Source organism: Chenopodium quinoa, unplaced genomic scaffold, assembly GCF_001683475.1.
Source record: "Chenopodium quinoa cultivar QQ74 unplaced genomic scaffold, ASM168347v1, whole genome shotgun sequence".
Lineage (NCBI taxonomy): Eukaryota > Viridiplantae > Streptophyta > Magnoliopsida > Caryophyllales > Amaranthaceae > Chenopodium > Chenopodium quinoa.
Window position 1 is genome coordinate 843602 of NW_018742987.1, and position 15202 is coordinate 858803.

At 34.6% G+C, this 15202-nt stretch overlaps 2 protein-coding genes across 4 annotated transcripts; one reads left to right on the top strand and one right to left on the bottom strand.

The window, feature by feature from the left end:
• The first annotated feature begins 628 nt into the window (after positions 1–628).
• Positions 629–4995, top strand: LOC110729590 (tail-anchored protein insertion receptor WRB-like). Of its 2 annotated transcripts, XM_021909339.1 has the most exons (8): positions 629–893; positions 1300–1476; positions 1935–2017; positions 2256–2326; positions 2700–2770; positions 2853–2934; positions 3155–3204; positions 4533–4995. In XM_021909339.1, exons 2-8 carry the CDS (start codon positions 1381–1383, stop codon positions 4599–4601), a joined length of 522 nt encoding a protein of 173 aa, XP_021765031.1. In that variant the 5' UTR covers positions 629–893; positions 1300–1380; the 3' UTR covers positions 4602–4995. The 2 variants fall into 2 exon arrangements, with proteins under 2 accessions (XP_021765031.1, XP_021765030.1); XM_021909338.1 differs by lacking the exons at positions 629–893; positions 1300–1476 and having other exon boundaries at positions 1488–2017.
• A 145-nt stretch (positions 4996–5140) lies between these two features.
• LOC110729589 (probable polygalacturonase) lies at positions 5141–8213 on the bottom strand. Of its 2 annotated transcripts, none has more exons than XM_021909337.1 (6): positions 8090–8213; positions 7307–7636; positions 6614–6734; positions 6333–6507; positions 6179–6249; positions 5141–6083 (listed from the first exon to the last, which is right to left on the bottom strand). In XM_021909337.1, the coding sequence occupies exons 1-6, from the start codon at positions 8120–8122 to the stop codon at positions 5368–5370; spliced, it is 1446 nt and encodes a 481-aa protein (XP_021765029.1). In that variant the 5' UTR covers positions 8123–8213; the 3' UTR covers positions 5141–5367. The 2 variants fall into 2 exon arrangements, with proteins under 2 accessions (XP_021765029.1, XP_021765028.1); XM_021909336.1 differs by having other exon boundaries at positions 6333–6546.
• Positions 8214–15202: the final 6989 nt, after the last annotated feature.

Sequence of the window (15202 nt, forward strand, 5' to 3'; positions counted from 1 at the left end):
TACAAGTCTTAATCAAAGTCTCAACATGAGTCTTACTCAAGATTCTTGCAATAAACTCATCTAAGACTCATGTGAGTCTTACATGGAGTTTGGAAAATCCTAACTCATGTCAAGACTTTGCAAGGCCAATGAAAATTAGCCACCTCACCAACCAAAAGTTTACAATAATTTTTTTTTTAAAAAAAATAGTATTTTACAAAAAAAATAAATATATTTTGAAGAGGATTAAATGAGTTTGGAGTGAGTTTTGGGATAATGTGTAAATTTGGAGAAAGTCTTGTATGAATCAGAATAATATAAAAATATTTTAAAGTTAGTGAAAAGCTGATGTGGTAGAGTTCGAAATCTGGATCCGGGTCTGGGGATAAACTCACCCTAAATCTTCAAATAACTTCATTAATATAGGTAACCATTTACTTCATTTTCTAATTTTATTTTTAAGTAAAAAAAAAATCAATTGAGGAGTAAAATTGGCAAAGCAGTAACGTTTTTAAAGTGAAAGTTAATTAAAATAAATCAAGATTAATCAAAACCAAGCTTATGAATTGTGTCCTCGAAAAAAAAAAAGGTTTATAAAATATGTTAAAGTGGAAACATGTCATCTAATCTGAAACGTTAGAAGTCATTAAAATAAACGAATAAATAAAAAAACGGTTCACCTTCTCCAGTTTTCTCCTGCCCAACAAATAGAAGAAAGAACAAACCCACGTCCCACCATTAATTTTGCTGAAAAACGCAACATCCACCTCTTCCATCTTCAATACTTCATGATTCATACTTTTAATTTCTATATCCTTCATCAATCCGTCAATTTTAAGGGCTGATTTGACTTTTATTTCCAAAAATTAGGGTTCGTGATTTATCTCTAGTTTGGAGATTCCTAAATAATTTTGGTAAGTGCTCTTCATTCTTCACTTCTTATTTTGAGCTGTATTTCTAGTTAATTTTAGCTTATACTACTGATATTTACCTGTGATTTGTTTTTATCGGTCATTTGTTCATTCATTTATGATGATTTGTTGTATTTAATTGTCGATTTGAATATTGCTTGATCGATAATATGATTTATTTCAATTAATTCAATCACTTATTGACAAACTAGTTGTTATGAATTGTAAATCTTCATGTCTTAATGCTTTTAATTTATTTTTGTGAGAGTTAGTGATCCTAAATTCACGAATCCAATTTAGTTGTTTCACCTGTAGTAGAATTATAAATAAATGTCTGCTTGTTTAGTTGCTAACTATGTCATCATTTGTACCAATGCTGTAGAATTTATCAACTGAATGTCTTTAACAGGTTGTTGTCCCGAAGTACGGTGCATTCGTGACTCTCGAATTGTTGCCGGTTTTATTGTAATTTGATTAAGCAGGAGAGAAAATGGATGATGATGGAAGTAGTTTGGCAGCTCCGACGATCTTTATCCTCGTTGCCTTGCTTCAGTTTATTCCTAGATACTTAGAGCACCAAATTAAGGTAATGCATTATTCTCTCTACTTGAGTATAGTGCACACGCTAGTATGTATGAATAAAGAGTGTAATAAATTCCTATGAGCTCAAGAATTGAAAAATACGACGAGTAGATCACATTTTGATGTTTTACGGTTTAAGGAGTGTATTGGAAACTTATCATTTCCTGTTACAGAAGCTGTCGTCGTACAAATCAGTTATGGTATCAGAAAAGATGTCATATAGCTCTATACTGTTATTGTCTTCTACGAAAAATTGTGCACACTTTGACTTCGGATTCTTTTAGAATGGTACCATGAATTCTGATGATTAAGATTTATATGATTGTGGATTTCTTTGATTTTCTTTTTTTTTTTTTTTTTTTTTTTTGGGGGGGGGGGGGTTATCCCGCAATATGCTTAATCTTTATGATTTGTAGCACTAACCGAGACTTTATTGGCTTATTTGTTTATTTTTCTCTCAAGAGTGGAGGAGCTCCGAGTGATGAGGAAAAGGAGCTGCGCGCAGAAATTAAACAGCTTTTGAAAGAAGCTAGCACATTGTCACAGTTGAGTCTTGTTATTTCCTGTTATAGTTAGATCAAATTAATGCATTTAAGTTGAACTCTTCACCCAGGACTGATTGAAGCGAATTAGTGCTGCCTGCCATTTTCTGTATACAGACCTTCATGTAACTATCACAAGGAAAATATTATTGACTTTTCTGCTTTCCCTATATATTATACCTCCCTTGGCAATATCGTGTGATTCGTGTCTTCTTACCTTCGCGTATATTGTTGACAATAGACCATCGACGTTTGCACAAGCAGCAAAACTTAGGAGAACAGCAGCAGCTAAGGAAAAAGAGCTTATAAAATGTAAGTGAAAGGAAACCATAGCTTGTCATTTTGTCAGATTAACAAGCATTAATAAATCATCTTGACTTGTTGGTCATGTAATGCGACTTATTATTTATTACCGAGTTGGTCTATAGCTGGTTTAATGTGTGTCCTTTTTTCTTTGTTGAGACCAAAGTGATGGTTTTGATATTGTATATTGTGTCCAAAATTTAACTTTGGATGTATTTTTTTCTTTTGGCTTTTACTAATTTCCATATGTGCTGTTGGATTAGTATTTGGTAATTTGACGCAGTACTATACAGCTGTATTAGCAAATGGAGAATTCCTGTGGGATCTTGAATTTGTTGATACATAATATTGATTTTGGTCTTGTGTTTGACATCACTTGTAGGGCAAGAACAACAAATTCTAGATAGGAAATCATTATACGATCCATATATGAAGTATGTGACTCCTGTAAAGGTGCCTATTTGCAGACTCTGCTTGTGCTAATTCTTTTGTGCTTGTACATTTCAGGTTTTAAATTAATTTGTCTGTGTTTCAGGCATTAACCTATCTTTTGCTGGGAGTTTGGTTTTGGAAATACCCTGTTGGATCAATATCTAAGGAGCTTGTACAACCATTTGGTGAGGAACTTCAACCACTTGCAAGTCATTTTATTGCAATGTTTTTGTTTCTTTATTAAGCTTCTAAAAATTTAGTGTGTATGGTTTTTACATTAGCAACTAACCCATTTTTGAAACTACCTACACTAATCTTTGGAAGAATCAGAGATGGTGTTTGGGTGTTAGCTCATGATACAATTTACTGCCTACAGTCTTGTAATTATATATTTTCTTGGCGCAGGAAGGATGCTATCTTGGAAATCTGGTGGTGGTTCAGAGGACAAAGTAATGGTATGAGTGTGATATGGTTCTTTTCTCTTTAATTTTTGCATGACTGGTCGATTCCTACACCTCTCATTTTGCAAGTTGACTACTTACCTATCAAGGCTATGGTTGTTAAGGTTTTAGAAGATTTGTTGGATGCAAAGTTGAATTTTCATTAAAAAAAAAAATGTATTTGTTGTGTTAAGTGTTTGAAATAATTTACGAGCTTCAATCTTGATAATGATCTGCCAATGCACATACCTCAAGTCTTGAGTCTTTATCCTGCTTCATGCCAAATCTGCCTTATACCCAGAAGCAATCTTGCATGGCATGCATTGTAGCTACCTACACTACTAACCGTTGGACTTTTGTCAGATTCCATCCACCCCATGCTTATTTATATCACATTGTATACATTGGGTTGGATTCCCCAACAACTTCTCCCACATCAGTCACCAGCCTTCTGTAAGATATCAGTTTCCATGATCTTAAATGGGGTCTTCTAGTCTAACTTCAGACTGACACTTTCACGGGCTTCATAGGACTGATAGGAGTCATAGCTGATGTCTTTCATTCAAGACCCTTGAGATTTTATCCTTATTCATCTATTTGCCAGTCAGCCAGGGTGCTTGCTAGATGGTATGGCATATGTAGCTTGCTCACGTTGTAGAAAGTATCTTTTTTATCCTGTTCAGTGTGCTATGTCTTGTGATTTTATTACTCCTATGAATCTGACCTATGTGCAAGAAATCTTGAGCATCCTCAGCATGCTCTTCATAAAACCCTTTATGGAATAATTATTTTTCCCTGACATCAGTGAAACTATCCTTTATGTATTTTTGTCCTGTCTTCATAGCCATATCACACAACAATGAATTTTCTTTAAAAAAAGCATCTTCAGATGCAGCTAGGTTACTGAATGAGGCTCCTAGCGATCCTATATTTGTATCCTACATGGAATCTGAGATGTGATAGTTGGCCCTCCAAAATGAATGCCTTCTGTCATTGAAACAGATTTCACCCTTGTACAAAGTATTTGGGATGAGCAGGTCAGAGCCACTTACCCTTCCATTGGGTTTCTTAAGTGGATGGCCTGAACTCTGAAGTGTCTCCATTTTCAGGCTTTCAGCTGCTGAATTTACTCTACGTGCTGATCTTTTTATGATATTTTTTTTATTTAAGTTAACTAAAGATCCCATATTCATCTCACAATTACACCGAACATGCAAGTGTCTTCTTTGTTTTTTGGTTATCATGTTCTGATGTTCATATTTTGATTTTGATACAGTTAGTGATCTCACTTCAATATAAAAATAAATTATAACAAAAAATTCTTGCTAATCCTGTGTACGCAGATTGGTATTGTACCTTGGCTAATATTATGCTCCAGGGTTAGTAAGCTCATCTGTCGGAAGGTCATGTAAGATTTTACTGGTGTTTTGTGGTCAGCAGCTAGCTGTTTAATTCAGATTTCTGAAGTCTGAGTGAGCATTTGAAATATATGGGTTCATGTTGCTGTTTTTGTCGCACTGGCACAAACTTATAAAGCAAGCGTAAATCAATAGAAAAGGATCAACGTATATAGCACGCTGGAAGGCTTTGAAACTTTATCTTGCTTGGTCTTATGCAGATATCTCATACGAATTATAACTGATCTTTTTATGTTCTTTTTTTTTCTTTTTGGATTCTTTGAAGAATACATGTCTCTTGCTGGTTCCTAATACAAAGTAAATCTTTATTATGTGCTTTGTAATTGGGTTCAATGGACAAGTATCATTTCATTCTCACATATTTTGCTGAATACATGGATTCTGAATTCGCTTCTGTCTAGATTCATTTATACTCCGTTTGAGATATATCAACAGAGTTTGTCACTATATCTCCTTAAGGATGGCATTCCAATTATTGTGTTTACTGGAAATTGAATGAAAAATTGAAGATCTCCTTCAAGTTGGCTTATAGAGTTTAATGTACTTTTCTTTTTCTTTTTCTTTTTTTAAAAAAAATTGTTTTTTTAAATGACAGTCTTGGGACTAGATTACAAAGAATAAGAGCTTTATGCCTAGAATGCTAGAAAACAGGGGAAAATATAGTCGGAGTAGAAAATATTTTACAGTCCTTAAGTTAAAAACTGATCATCTTATTACCAAAACCGCGAAGTTAAAAAAACTAGAATTACATCTGATTAACCTAATATCTAGGAGGTTTTGGCCTAACTGTACAAATCTTCAACTCAACATCATCAATAGGAAGTTTATCAGTAGGGAAAGGACAAGGCACTACTTTACCAGGCTGCTTATCAGGCAACAAATCACAAGCTTGAGGATTAACTCCACTAGTAGTCCCTTCAATGTTTGTGCAATTCCACTGAACTTTCTTATGTTTCTCAGCCAAAGAAATAGTAACATTAGAGAGACAGATCCCGGTGAACTTATCATTCTCGATTCCTGCAAGATTTCCTGACATCTGAACATCCTCAGCTGTCACATCCTGGTAATTGATCCCGCTGATTATAGGCAGCGCCTTGGGATCGAAACCTGGATCAGGGTGGGATCCGTAGTCGCCAGTCATCCAAAACACATACTTCATTGTACTCAAGGTCATGCCCTTGACAAATATGTCCTTAACAAAGGCACCCCTTCCTGGGGCTGTCTTAATTCTGACCCCTGATTCTGTGTTAATTGCTGTGATTTGTTCTGCCCTTACATCTTGGATTCCACCTGACATTTCACTGCCTAAGGCAATTGTTGCACTATCAGGGGAAATGCAGGTTATTCTTCGAATGTTTACATGTTGTGTTGGCATTCCGAATTTGATCCCATATTGATCCCAACCACTCTTGATCGCGATACAGTCATCTCCTGAGACTATATAGCTATCCTCAATCCTAACATTCGAGCAAGAATCTGCATGATTATAAGAAATAGGTTGAAGAGTTTAGGCTTTTGGCGATATAAGTTTGTACACACATCCACAATGTTACTGAAATTCTATAAATCACCTGGATTGATCCCATCTGTATTAGGAGAATCCACAGGAGCTAAGATGGTTAGGCCTTGGACTATAACATTGCTGCAATAAAACTCTAAAGATTAATTTCATAGGAACAAAAGTATATATTCAGGTCAAAATGAATTATATAAAGACTAATCAACCTGCTGTAAATAGGATGCACATTCCATGAAGGAGAGTTCAGTAAAGTGAGATTAAAGATTTGAACTTGATCAGAGAACATAATCTCGATTAAGTAAGGACGCGTCAGATTAAGCTCTTGCTTCTTAAACTTGTCCCACCAGTAAGCCCCTTGGCCATCAATTGTTGCATTGCCTCCTATTGATTTAATGCATAAGTTTTTGATGATGACAGAGTCTGTTTAGTAAAGACAGATTAGCTAGAGAAATTGGTTATAGGATGATTAAGGTGTTAAGAATATTACCAGTAATTACAACATCAGTAAGGTTGGTTCCAAAGATGAGACTAGCATATCTCCCGGCCGGAGCGTCCCTGCCTTTTCCATAGGAAGGCAAGGGAGGAAGAACAGGCCATTCTGATTCATCCTGTTTGACATATAAGAATGACCAAGAAACTAATGAATAGGAAATGAAATCCTATGGTTTATAAATCCAATATTAGGTGTAATATGGTCATATTGGTATACTAAAAGTTTTAATTCCAAGATTTATAAAATCGCCAATTATTTGGGACATCCTAAAACAAAATTGTTGCCAATTGTTGGACCGAGGGAATATTAAAAACCCTCGTCCTCCCATTTATCGATACATAAATTTGATAAGTTCGAATTGGATTTATATACTTGTATGTTGTATACACACAAATACACAATAGAGGATCTCATGCCTCCCTTTGTCCATCCAAGTGTTATGTTTAACGAGTGAGAGTATGAGAGGCCGTGTATGTAACAACTTTAAAAGCACGGTTCTCCATACTCTTAACGAGTGGCCTTGTATGTAACAACTTTAAAAGTACAGTTCTCCATACTCTCAAGTGCACGATATAATTTGACTAAACTTTAAATAGGGGCATTATAGTATTTGACTAAACTTTAAATAGGGGCATTATAGTGACAACATTTCAACTATTAATCATGTTTAGAATTGAGTTTTATTACCTCGGAAGCAATAAGAACGGCATCTTTGTCAAGGTAAAGAGTAAAGCTACTAGTGAGATTGAAGCTGCCAGTCAGCCATTTCCCTGGTGGAACAATAAGTTCCGCCCCGCCATCGGATGCATACTTGCTTAGGCTAGCAATGGCTGATCGAAACGCCTTGGTGTTCGACGTCTTTCCATCTCCTACGCCACCAAAATCCGTCAAAAATGCACCATGCTTTCGACACCCTTTCGGAACTCCGCCCTCCAACACTCTAACCGTTCGACATTCCACTAAGTTGATGCTTAGTAGTAGGATAACTGATAACAAGGCCAAAACCACTTCATAAGCCTGTTCCAATTTTAAAATGTTAGAATCAAGACAATTGGTAAAATTCATGAAACAATTATAGTCGATATTCTCATCATATTCGAAAGATTACATAAAAATTACAAATTACGAAGTTTTTTTTAATTAATAAAAAGTTGTGAAAAACATACAATTAGTCCTTTAGGACCAGATCTCAGGACGGGATCCTCTCTAGTAAGGATCCCGTCACTGAAAGGAGTTCCCACTCTCAAGTCTCAATTCATTAATCAAGGAAAATCATCTCCCCTTCGAAATTATTTACGGAGCATTAGCAAAGATTTTACTCCGTACCTATCAATTTAGCTATACTAAACTTTGAAAATGTTTAAATTTTCACTAAAAATTCGAATTAAAAAAAAAAAAAAAATGGAACCCCTATAAATTGATGCATCAAAGAACTACATGAAGAATGACACACAAAGGTTGAGACTTTACATGGTATGTTTTGAACAGTAGAGAAGAAGACATTATTGGAGAAGTACTTTATTTTGTGAAATAATAAAAAATGAAATAAAGACTGTCATATGAAGAATTTTATAGGCAGAAGAAAATAAATAAATATCAGTATTAGAGGAAACTCAAAGATTTTATTTGATTTATAAAAATGGAAAGAAATCATTAAGGAGTACAATTACATTAAATTGGTTAAATGGTAATAATAGATTGTTATCAATGAAATAAATGTATCTAATCTGATAAAAAATTAAGATTTCGTAACGCAGCGAATAATGAGATCAGCAAAAGGCCAAAGTGAGCAGGCGAAATGATGTTCGTTTGGTTTGTCGCCCTTCAATTCATGGGGCTTGCATGCTACAGACTACATATCATATGATGTGAGGCGTCAGACGTATATTCTTAGGTGCACACTCATGCACCTAGAAATAGGTGTAACAACAGCACAATATGAACATTAACTTTTCAGAAAGTGAACTTTAGGTTTCTTCTCCTTTATTTTTCTCCTTCATTTTTAATTTTCTCTCTCCTCTGTTTTTTTAATTTCCCCCCCCCCTTTTTACACTTTTTTTTATTGAATTTGTTTCTTACAACATGAAAATAGTTATTAAGTATGAATTTTTGTGTGAATTTCGATTTTGTGCTTTAATTTCGATTGATTAAGGTATATATGAATCTTTGAATTCACAAATTATACTCTATATTTTCTCCTTCCTTTTTTAATTCCTTTTTCCTCTTTTTTTTTTTTTTTTTTTTTTTATTTTTATTTTTCTCGTTTTTTCGATTTAACGATTGAATATGTTACTTACAATATGGAATTGGTTGTTTATTTGATTTTTTGAATTCATATGAATTGATTATTTTTTTAGCTTCGATCAATTTTATTTGTGTATGAATTTTCATTTGATTTTCTACATTTTTTTTTATCAATGAACATAATCATGCAAAATATGAACATATGCATAGGTTTCCTTAAATGTGAATATTAGCTTTTCAGAAAGTGAACATAAGCATAAAACATATGACCATATGCATTTCAGAAAGTAAACATAACAATTCAAAATATGAACGTAAGCATTGGTGTCCTTAAAGTGAATATAACCATTTAAAAGGTGAACATATGCGTAAAAAATATGATCATATGCATTTAAGAGAGAGAAGATATGCATAAACAAACTTAATGAGAACAACAAATATTTTCTATGAATATTTACATTATGAACATATAAAATATTATTATGAATATAAGGCATTTTGTTATGAACATAAAAAATTGAAGAAATAAAAATAATATGATTATGAAACATATGCATCTCAATTCATAAGTATTAAAAATATGAACATATGAATTCAAAATATGAACATATGCATTGATTCATTTTTGAATGCGTTCAACATAATTAAGCATTTCAGAAGGTGAACATATACATAAAAAAATATGAACATAAGAATTCAAAATATAAACATATGCATTTCGAAATGTGAACATAAAATATCCGTTTGATTTCACTATTTTTTTTGACAATTCCATAATAAATTTCGAACAATATTCAAACAAAATTAAGTGATAATCATATAAATTCAAACAAAATTAAGTGAAATTTACATAAAATAGCATTTTTGGGGAAGATCCTTTTGATTTTGCATCTCTTTCCTAATGTCCATTGAAGTTTTTGCAGTTTTTTAGTGAAAGAATGAAATAGAGGAGAGAGAAAGTGAAAAAGAGGAGAGAGAAAATCATATAGAAGAAGAAGATTTTTGAGTTTGGAAATGACTTTACATTTATTGGGTGTGGGTGGGTGTATTGCAATTTCCGTGTTTTTTTAGTTTTAGGGCATTTTTTAATTGGATGTGTGTAATTAGGGCTTTTGGGCTACGTTGTTACACCTATTTTAGGTGCACAAGGGTGCACCTTAGACTAATTGATTGATCTTTAATTCTTTATGATTTCCTACTTCATTTGTCTAATGTAATACGAGTAGAGCAGTAGATATTGGTGAAACGATATTTTCCTACCAAGTACAATTGTCTAGGGAATTCTCTATCTTTTTCGGGTATCTATCAGATCAGTATTCGTTCCGTTTCTTTTTAAATATGGAGTAGTTTGATTGTGTACGGTGTATATTCGGATATTATAGCATTATGTTTGCAGGGTGAAGAATCGGGTAAGGTAGTGTTTTGAGTTTTCCATTGGTCAAGTCTTGCATGAGCCCAAGTTGAGAATCAAGTTGGACATGGGTGAGATTAGGGGTGAAAGTTCGGTGTTCGGTTTGGTTTTTGGCCCAAACCGAAACCGAACCACCTTAATTCGGTTTCTTGATTTTAGAAACCACACCGCACCACTTTACTTTAGAAACTGAACCAAATTGAACCATATTTATTTCGGTTTCAGAATAAAAAAACCGAACCAAACCGATTTTTTTGGGCCTCTTTTATTTGGGCCAATAATCTGCAAATTGGGCCTCATTAATCAACACACTAAGTCACTATTCTCACTAACACAGCAAGCAGTGCAAATTAACAAAATAACAGCAAACAAATTTAGTCCAATTCATACAAAGTACAAAGTCTACAAACCAATCCAAATCATACAAACTTAAGTTTTCAGTTTAAATAACAAACTAACAAAGTATCAAATCAAACCAATCAATCCATACAAACTCAAATTAAACAAGTTTTAACAGAACTACTTAAGTTAAACATAACATGATCAACATTCAACAACATTACAGCCAGCAGAACAGCAAAACAATAGCAGCAGCCAGCAGAACAGATCGATCCAGCAGGCAGCAAAGCAGTAGCAACAGAACAGCAGAACAGTAGCAACAGAACAGCAGAACAGTAGCAACAGCCAGCAGAACAACAACACAGTAGGCCAGTAGCAGCAGATCAACACAGCAGTGGCAGCAGATCAACACAGCAGTAGCAGCACAGAGCAATCACTCAAGTATTTCGACCACTTCATCAATTTTAGCATCACCAATTGCCATATTCTTCATTTCTATCATAATTCAATAAAATTCACAAGATAAGAAACCAAAATAAATATATATACATAATGAAAAATAATTAACTTTGATTAAATGTTCTTATATTTTACCTTCTTCAAGATGCTCGACTTCCTCTAAACACTCTTCAATACTTGGGAATGGTGCAGCACGTAACCAATTTTGAGCACATACCAAACCTTCCACAACTCAAGGAGTTAATGAACTCCTAAACTGATCTAGAACTCTGCCTCCAGTGCTGAAAGCACTCTCGGAAGCTACTGTCGACACAGGAACAACAAGAACATCTCGTGCAATTTTAGCAACAGTAGGAAACCTTGAACTATTGAACTTCCACCAGCTCAAAATGTCAAAATCATCCACATCTTCAGCCGTATCCTCCTCCAAATATTTGTCTTATTCTATTTTTGCATCTCCATCTCTCTCACATTTGTGTTTCTTATACTTATTCTTCAAGACCTCTATCTTCTTATGTTTGGGAGACATTTGAATTTTATCATCACTACTTGAAGCCGTTTCCACCTTATTCCTATCACCATATGAAGAAACACAATAATCCTCATATAAAGCATTCATAGCTTCTTTCACATTTTTAACCAACTTTGATGCAACAATAGAATTATAGATTTCATTTATCATCCACTCAACATAATCAAGTTTATAACGAGGATCAAGGACAACGGCAATAAAAATCAAGAGGTTTATTTTTTCTGGATCACCCCAATACTTTTCATATTTATCTTTCATTCTACAAGCCATAAGACACATATCCGGATCATCACTTGACACCAAATCATTCAAAAGTATACTAACACTCACCAATTCATGAAAAAACAGATTCGAAGTGACATATAAAGAGCCAGAGATATGCATGGTCAAATCATAAAAAGCTTGCAGAAATTCAGAAAATCTTCTCACATTGTTCTAGTCATCAGCATCAGGGCTGCCCTTACCATCTGTCTCACTCAAATCAAGTAAATAGTGAGGGTCTTCCTCAGAATACCTCTCAAAAGCATCCTCAAGTTCAATAGCAGCAGATAACATCAAATAGGTGGAGTTCCACCTAGTGGGCACATCGAGGCACAATCCCTTTTTAGTGTAGATTTTTTCATCTACAACACATTTTTTAAACCTTTGCAACCTAGCAGGAGATTTTTTTATAAACCTAACAGCATGCCTTACACGTTGAATAGACTCATTAACAGTTTTCAACCCATCAGAAACAACCAAGTTGACAATGTGTGCAACACAACGCATGTGAATGAAACGACCCTTAAGAACCCCAGTTTTCCATCCATTCATTTTCCTTCTCAAATACCCAATTGCAGTATCATTTGAGCTAGCATTATCAACAGTTATACACATGACTTTTTCAAGCCCCCAATCAAGCAAACATTTTTCAATTTCTTTGCCAATATCATCACCCCTATGACTAGAAATAGGACAAAATTTCAGAATTCTTTTGTGTAATTTCCAGTCATTATCAATGAAGTGGACAGTCAAGCACATGTAATTGATTTGTTGTATAGAGGTCCAAGTATCAGTGGTTAAAGAAACTCTTGAATTACATTTCTTTAATTGATTTTTCAGCTTTCTTTTCTCAGTTAAATAAGTTTCAAAACAATCTTTTGCTACTGTAATTCGAGAAGGAACATTAAATCTAGGTTCCATTACACCACAAAAGTGTCTAAAACCTACACCTTCAACAAACTTATATGGAAGTTCATCAACAATTACCATATACGACAAAGCTTTTCTAATACAACCAGCATCAAATTTGTGGTATGTCAACCCACTAGTACCACCAGCAGCACTTGTTACTTTAGCACTTTTGAATGAAAGTAAACTTTGTTTTGAATCTTTAGGGGTGTTATAGGGATACTTACGACAACGGTTAATATGAGCCCATAACACACTAGTGCCGTTTTTCTTTGCCCCGCACTTGTAGCTCATCCCACAATACTTGCAAGTTGCCTGCCTTCTAGAAGGTAAGTCTTCTTTCACAAAATGCTCCCAAACTTCAGACCGCTCTTTCATCCTCTTCCTTTTTACACCTTCTTCTTTTTTGTTACAGTCAGATTGGTCAGTCTCAGGTTCAGATTGTTCAGGGTGGTCATTGACACCCACATTGGTTGCCATTGGCCTAGGACATAAAAAACAGCAACATAAGAACAGAAAGTTAATAAAGGAAGAGGATGAACATGCAATAGCAGTCTAGCAGAGTAATAGCAAAGCAGTAACACTGTAGCAGTCTAGCAGAATAGCAGAAAGTTAATTCCCACAAATTGAAAATGCAGTAGCAGAGAAATTAAGCAAACTAAAATTCCCACAAATTAGTACAAACTAAAATTCCCACAAATTAATTCCCACAAATTAGCACAAACTAAAATCGCAATTCACAAATTAAAATCGCAGTAGCAAGTAAAATCGCAAGTTAAAATCGCAAATTAAAATCGCAATTCACAATTGAATATGCAGTAGCAACGATTAGTATTTAGTACTTTAGTAGGAGAAGACAGGAGAGAGCAAGTAAGTAGAGCAACGATTAAAATCGCAAATTGAATTCGCAAATTGCATATTTCATACCTTAATTAGTAGGAGAAGACAGGAGAGAGAGAAGCAGGTGGACCGTTGACGGTGGTCGCCTGGTGCCTACTGGACGGTGGTCGGAGACTCAGAGGAGACAGTCAGACAGGAGAGGGGACGAAAGAGTGGAGAAAGGCTAAGAGGATTAGTGGAATTAGGGTTTTTTTATTTTTCATTATATACCTAGGGTATTTAGTTTTGGGCCAGGCAGGGGTTTTGTAGGATTGGGCTTATAATTCGGTTTGGTTCGGTTTTTCAATTTCCCGAACCGAAACCGAACCGAAAACCGAAATTTTTTTATTTTTGACACCGAAACCGAACCACCCTCCCAAAAAACCGAACCACATTCCTTATTCGGTTCGGTTTTTCGATTCGGTTCGGTTTTACACCGATTCACTTTCACCCCTAGGTGAGATGGTCAATCCCATTTGAACCAGCAAGTATCATTTTGACATTTTCTAAGATAATAATAATATGACTAGACATGGATCACCATGGTTAGGCCTTAGGCCAAAAATTAGTTCATGCTCATTTTTTCCAAGCCAAAATCGACCTGAATCCTTATTCAAATCATCATAATAATGCTCAGGCTCAGCATGAACATCTGCTCTTTAGATGAAGTTATTAGAGCATTGCCACCAATGGGGAGAAAAATGCCCATGGGTAGTTTTTGGGGTTTAATAAAAAAAAATACGGAAATTTCACCATATACCACTCAGTTTAAGCTTAATTCACCGTATACCACCAAAAACTTTCTAATACACCATATAACCTTCAGTTTTATGGAAATGTCACAACATGCCATTAATGACCAACGGAGGTTAACACCGTTAGTCATTAAGGTTAATACTAAAGACCCGACGGGGTAAAAAAGCAAAGGCTAAGCGTAAGAGAAAAGCTATTGCTCATGAAAGTGCAATTTTAAGTATTGGTGAACAGATACAGGCTTGTACTAAAGTTAGAAGCTTTGAGGCAAATTTATGGCAGCAAAGGTTGGAGCTTGAAAGGGAAAAGGAAAAGAGGAAAAACAAACAGGTCGAATTACAAGAGAAGAAGATGAAATTTGATATGTTGCAAGCAATTATGTCAAAAACGATGCCACTTACACCAACTGAAGAAGCGTGGAAGGAGGAACTAATTCAAGAAGTGTATGGTGGAAAGTAGAGTAGTTTATTATGCATTATGATTTCAAGTATTTTGTTTATTTTAGGTTGCAATGAATTAATTTTTATTATTAATTATGTTCCAAAAATTAATCAAATTATATTACATTTTCATATATTTTGTTCAATTATGAGTGAAGTACTAGCTAGTGTGTGTAGATTTTGTCTTATACAATCATGAGTCAAGTGGTTGGTTTTATCAACCATTGAACTGTCAAATCCCAAAAAGTAGTCAAGTCCAATTGTAGTTTTTGTTTTATACAAGCATTGAGTAGTCATTTCATACATAACTTCAACCGTATGACAAGCGTTGGTATTGATTATTAAGAATTGAGTAG

Excerpts from the sequence above, each read along its gene's own strand:
- LOC110729590 (XM_021909338.1), top strand. The coding sequence starts at position 1,776 with ATGATTAAGATTTATATGATTGTGGATTTCTTTGATTTTCTTTTTTTT. Across the intron at positions 2,771-2,852 it reads AGTATGTGACTCCTGTAAAG|GCATTAACCTATCTTTTGCT; the intron begins GTGCCTATTTGC and ends TCTGTGTTTCAG. Across the intron at positions 2,935-3,154 it reads GGAGCTTGTACAACCATTTG|GAAGGATGCTATCTTGGAAA; the intron begins GTGAGGAACTTC and ends TTCTTGGCGCAG.
- LOC110729589 (XM_021909336.1), bottom strand. The coding sequence starts at position 8,122 with ATGTCTTCTTCTCTACTGTTCAAAACATACCAT. Across the intron at positions 6,735-7,306 it reads CCGTTCTTATTGCTTCCGAG|GATGAATCAGAATGGCCTGT; the intron begins GTAATAAAACTC and ends TATGTCAAACAG. Across the intron at positions 6,084-6,178 it reads TACAGATGGGATCAATCCAG|ATTCTTGCTCGAATGTTAGG; the intron begins GTGATTTATAGA and ends ATAATCATGCAG.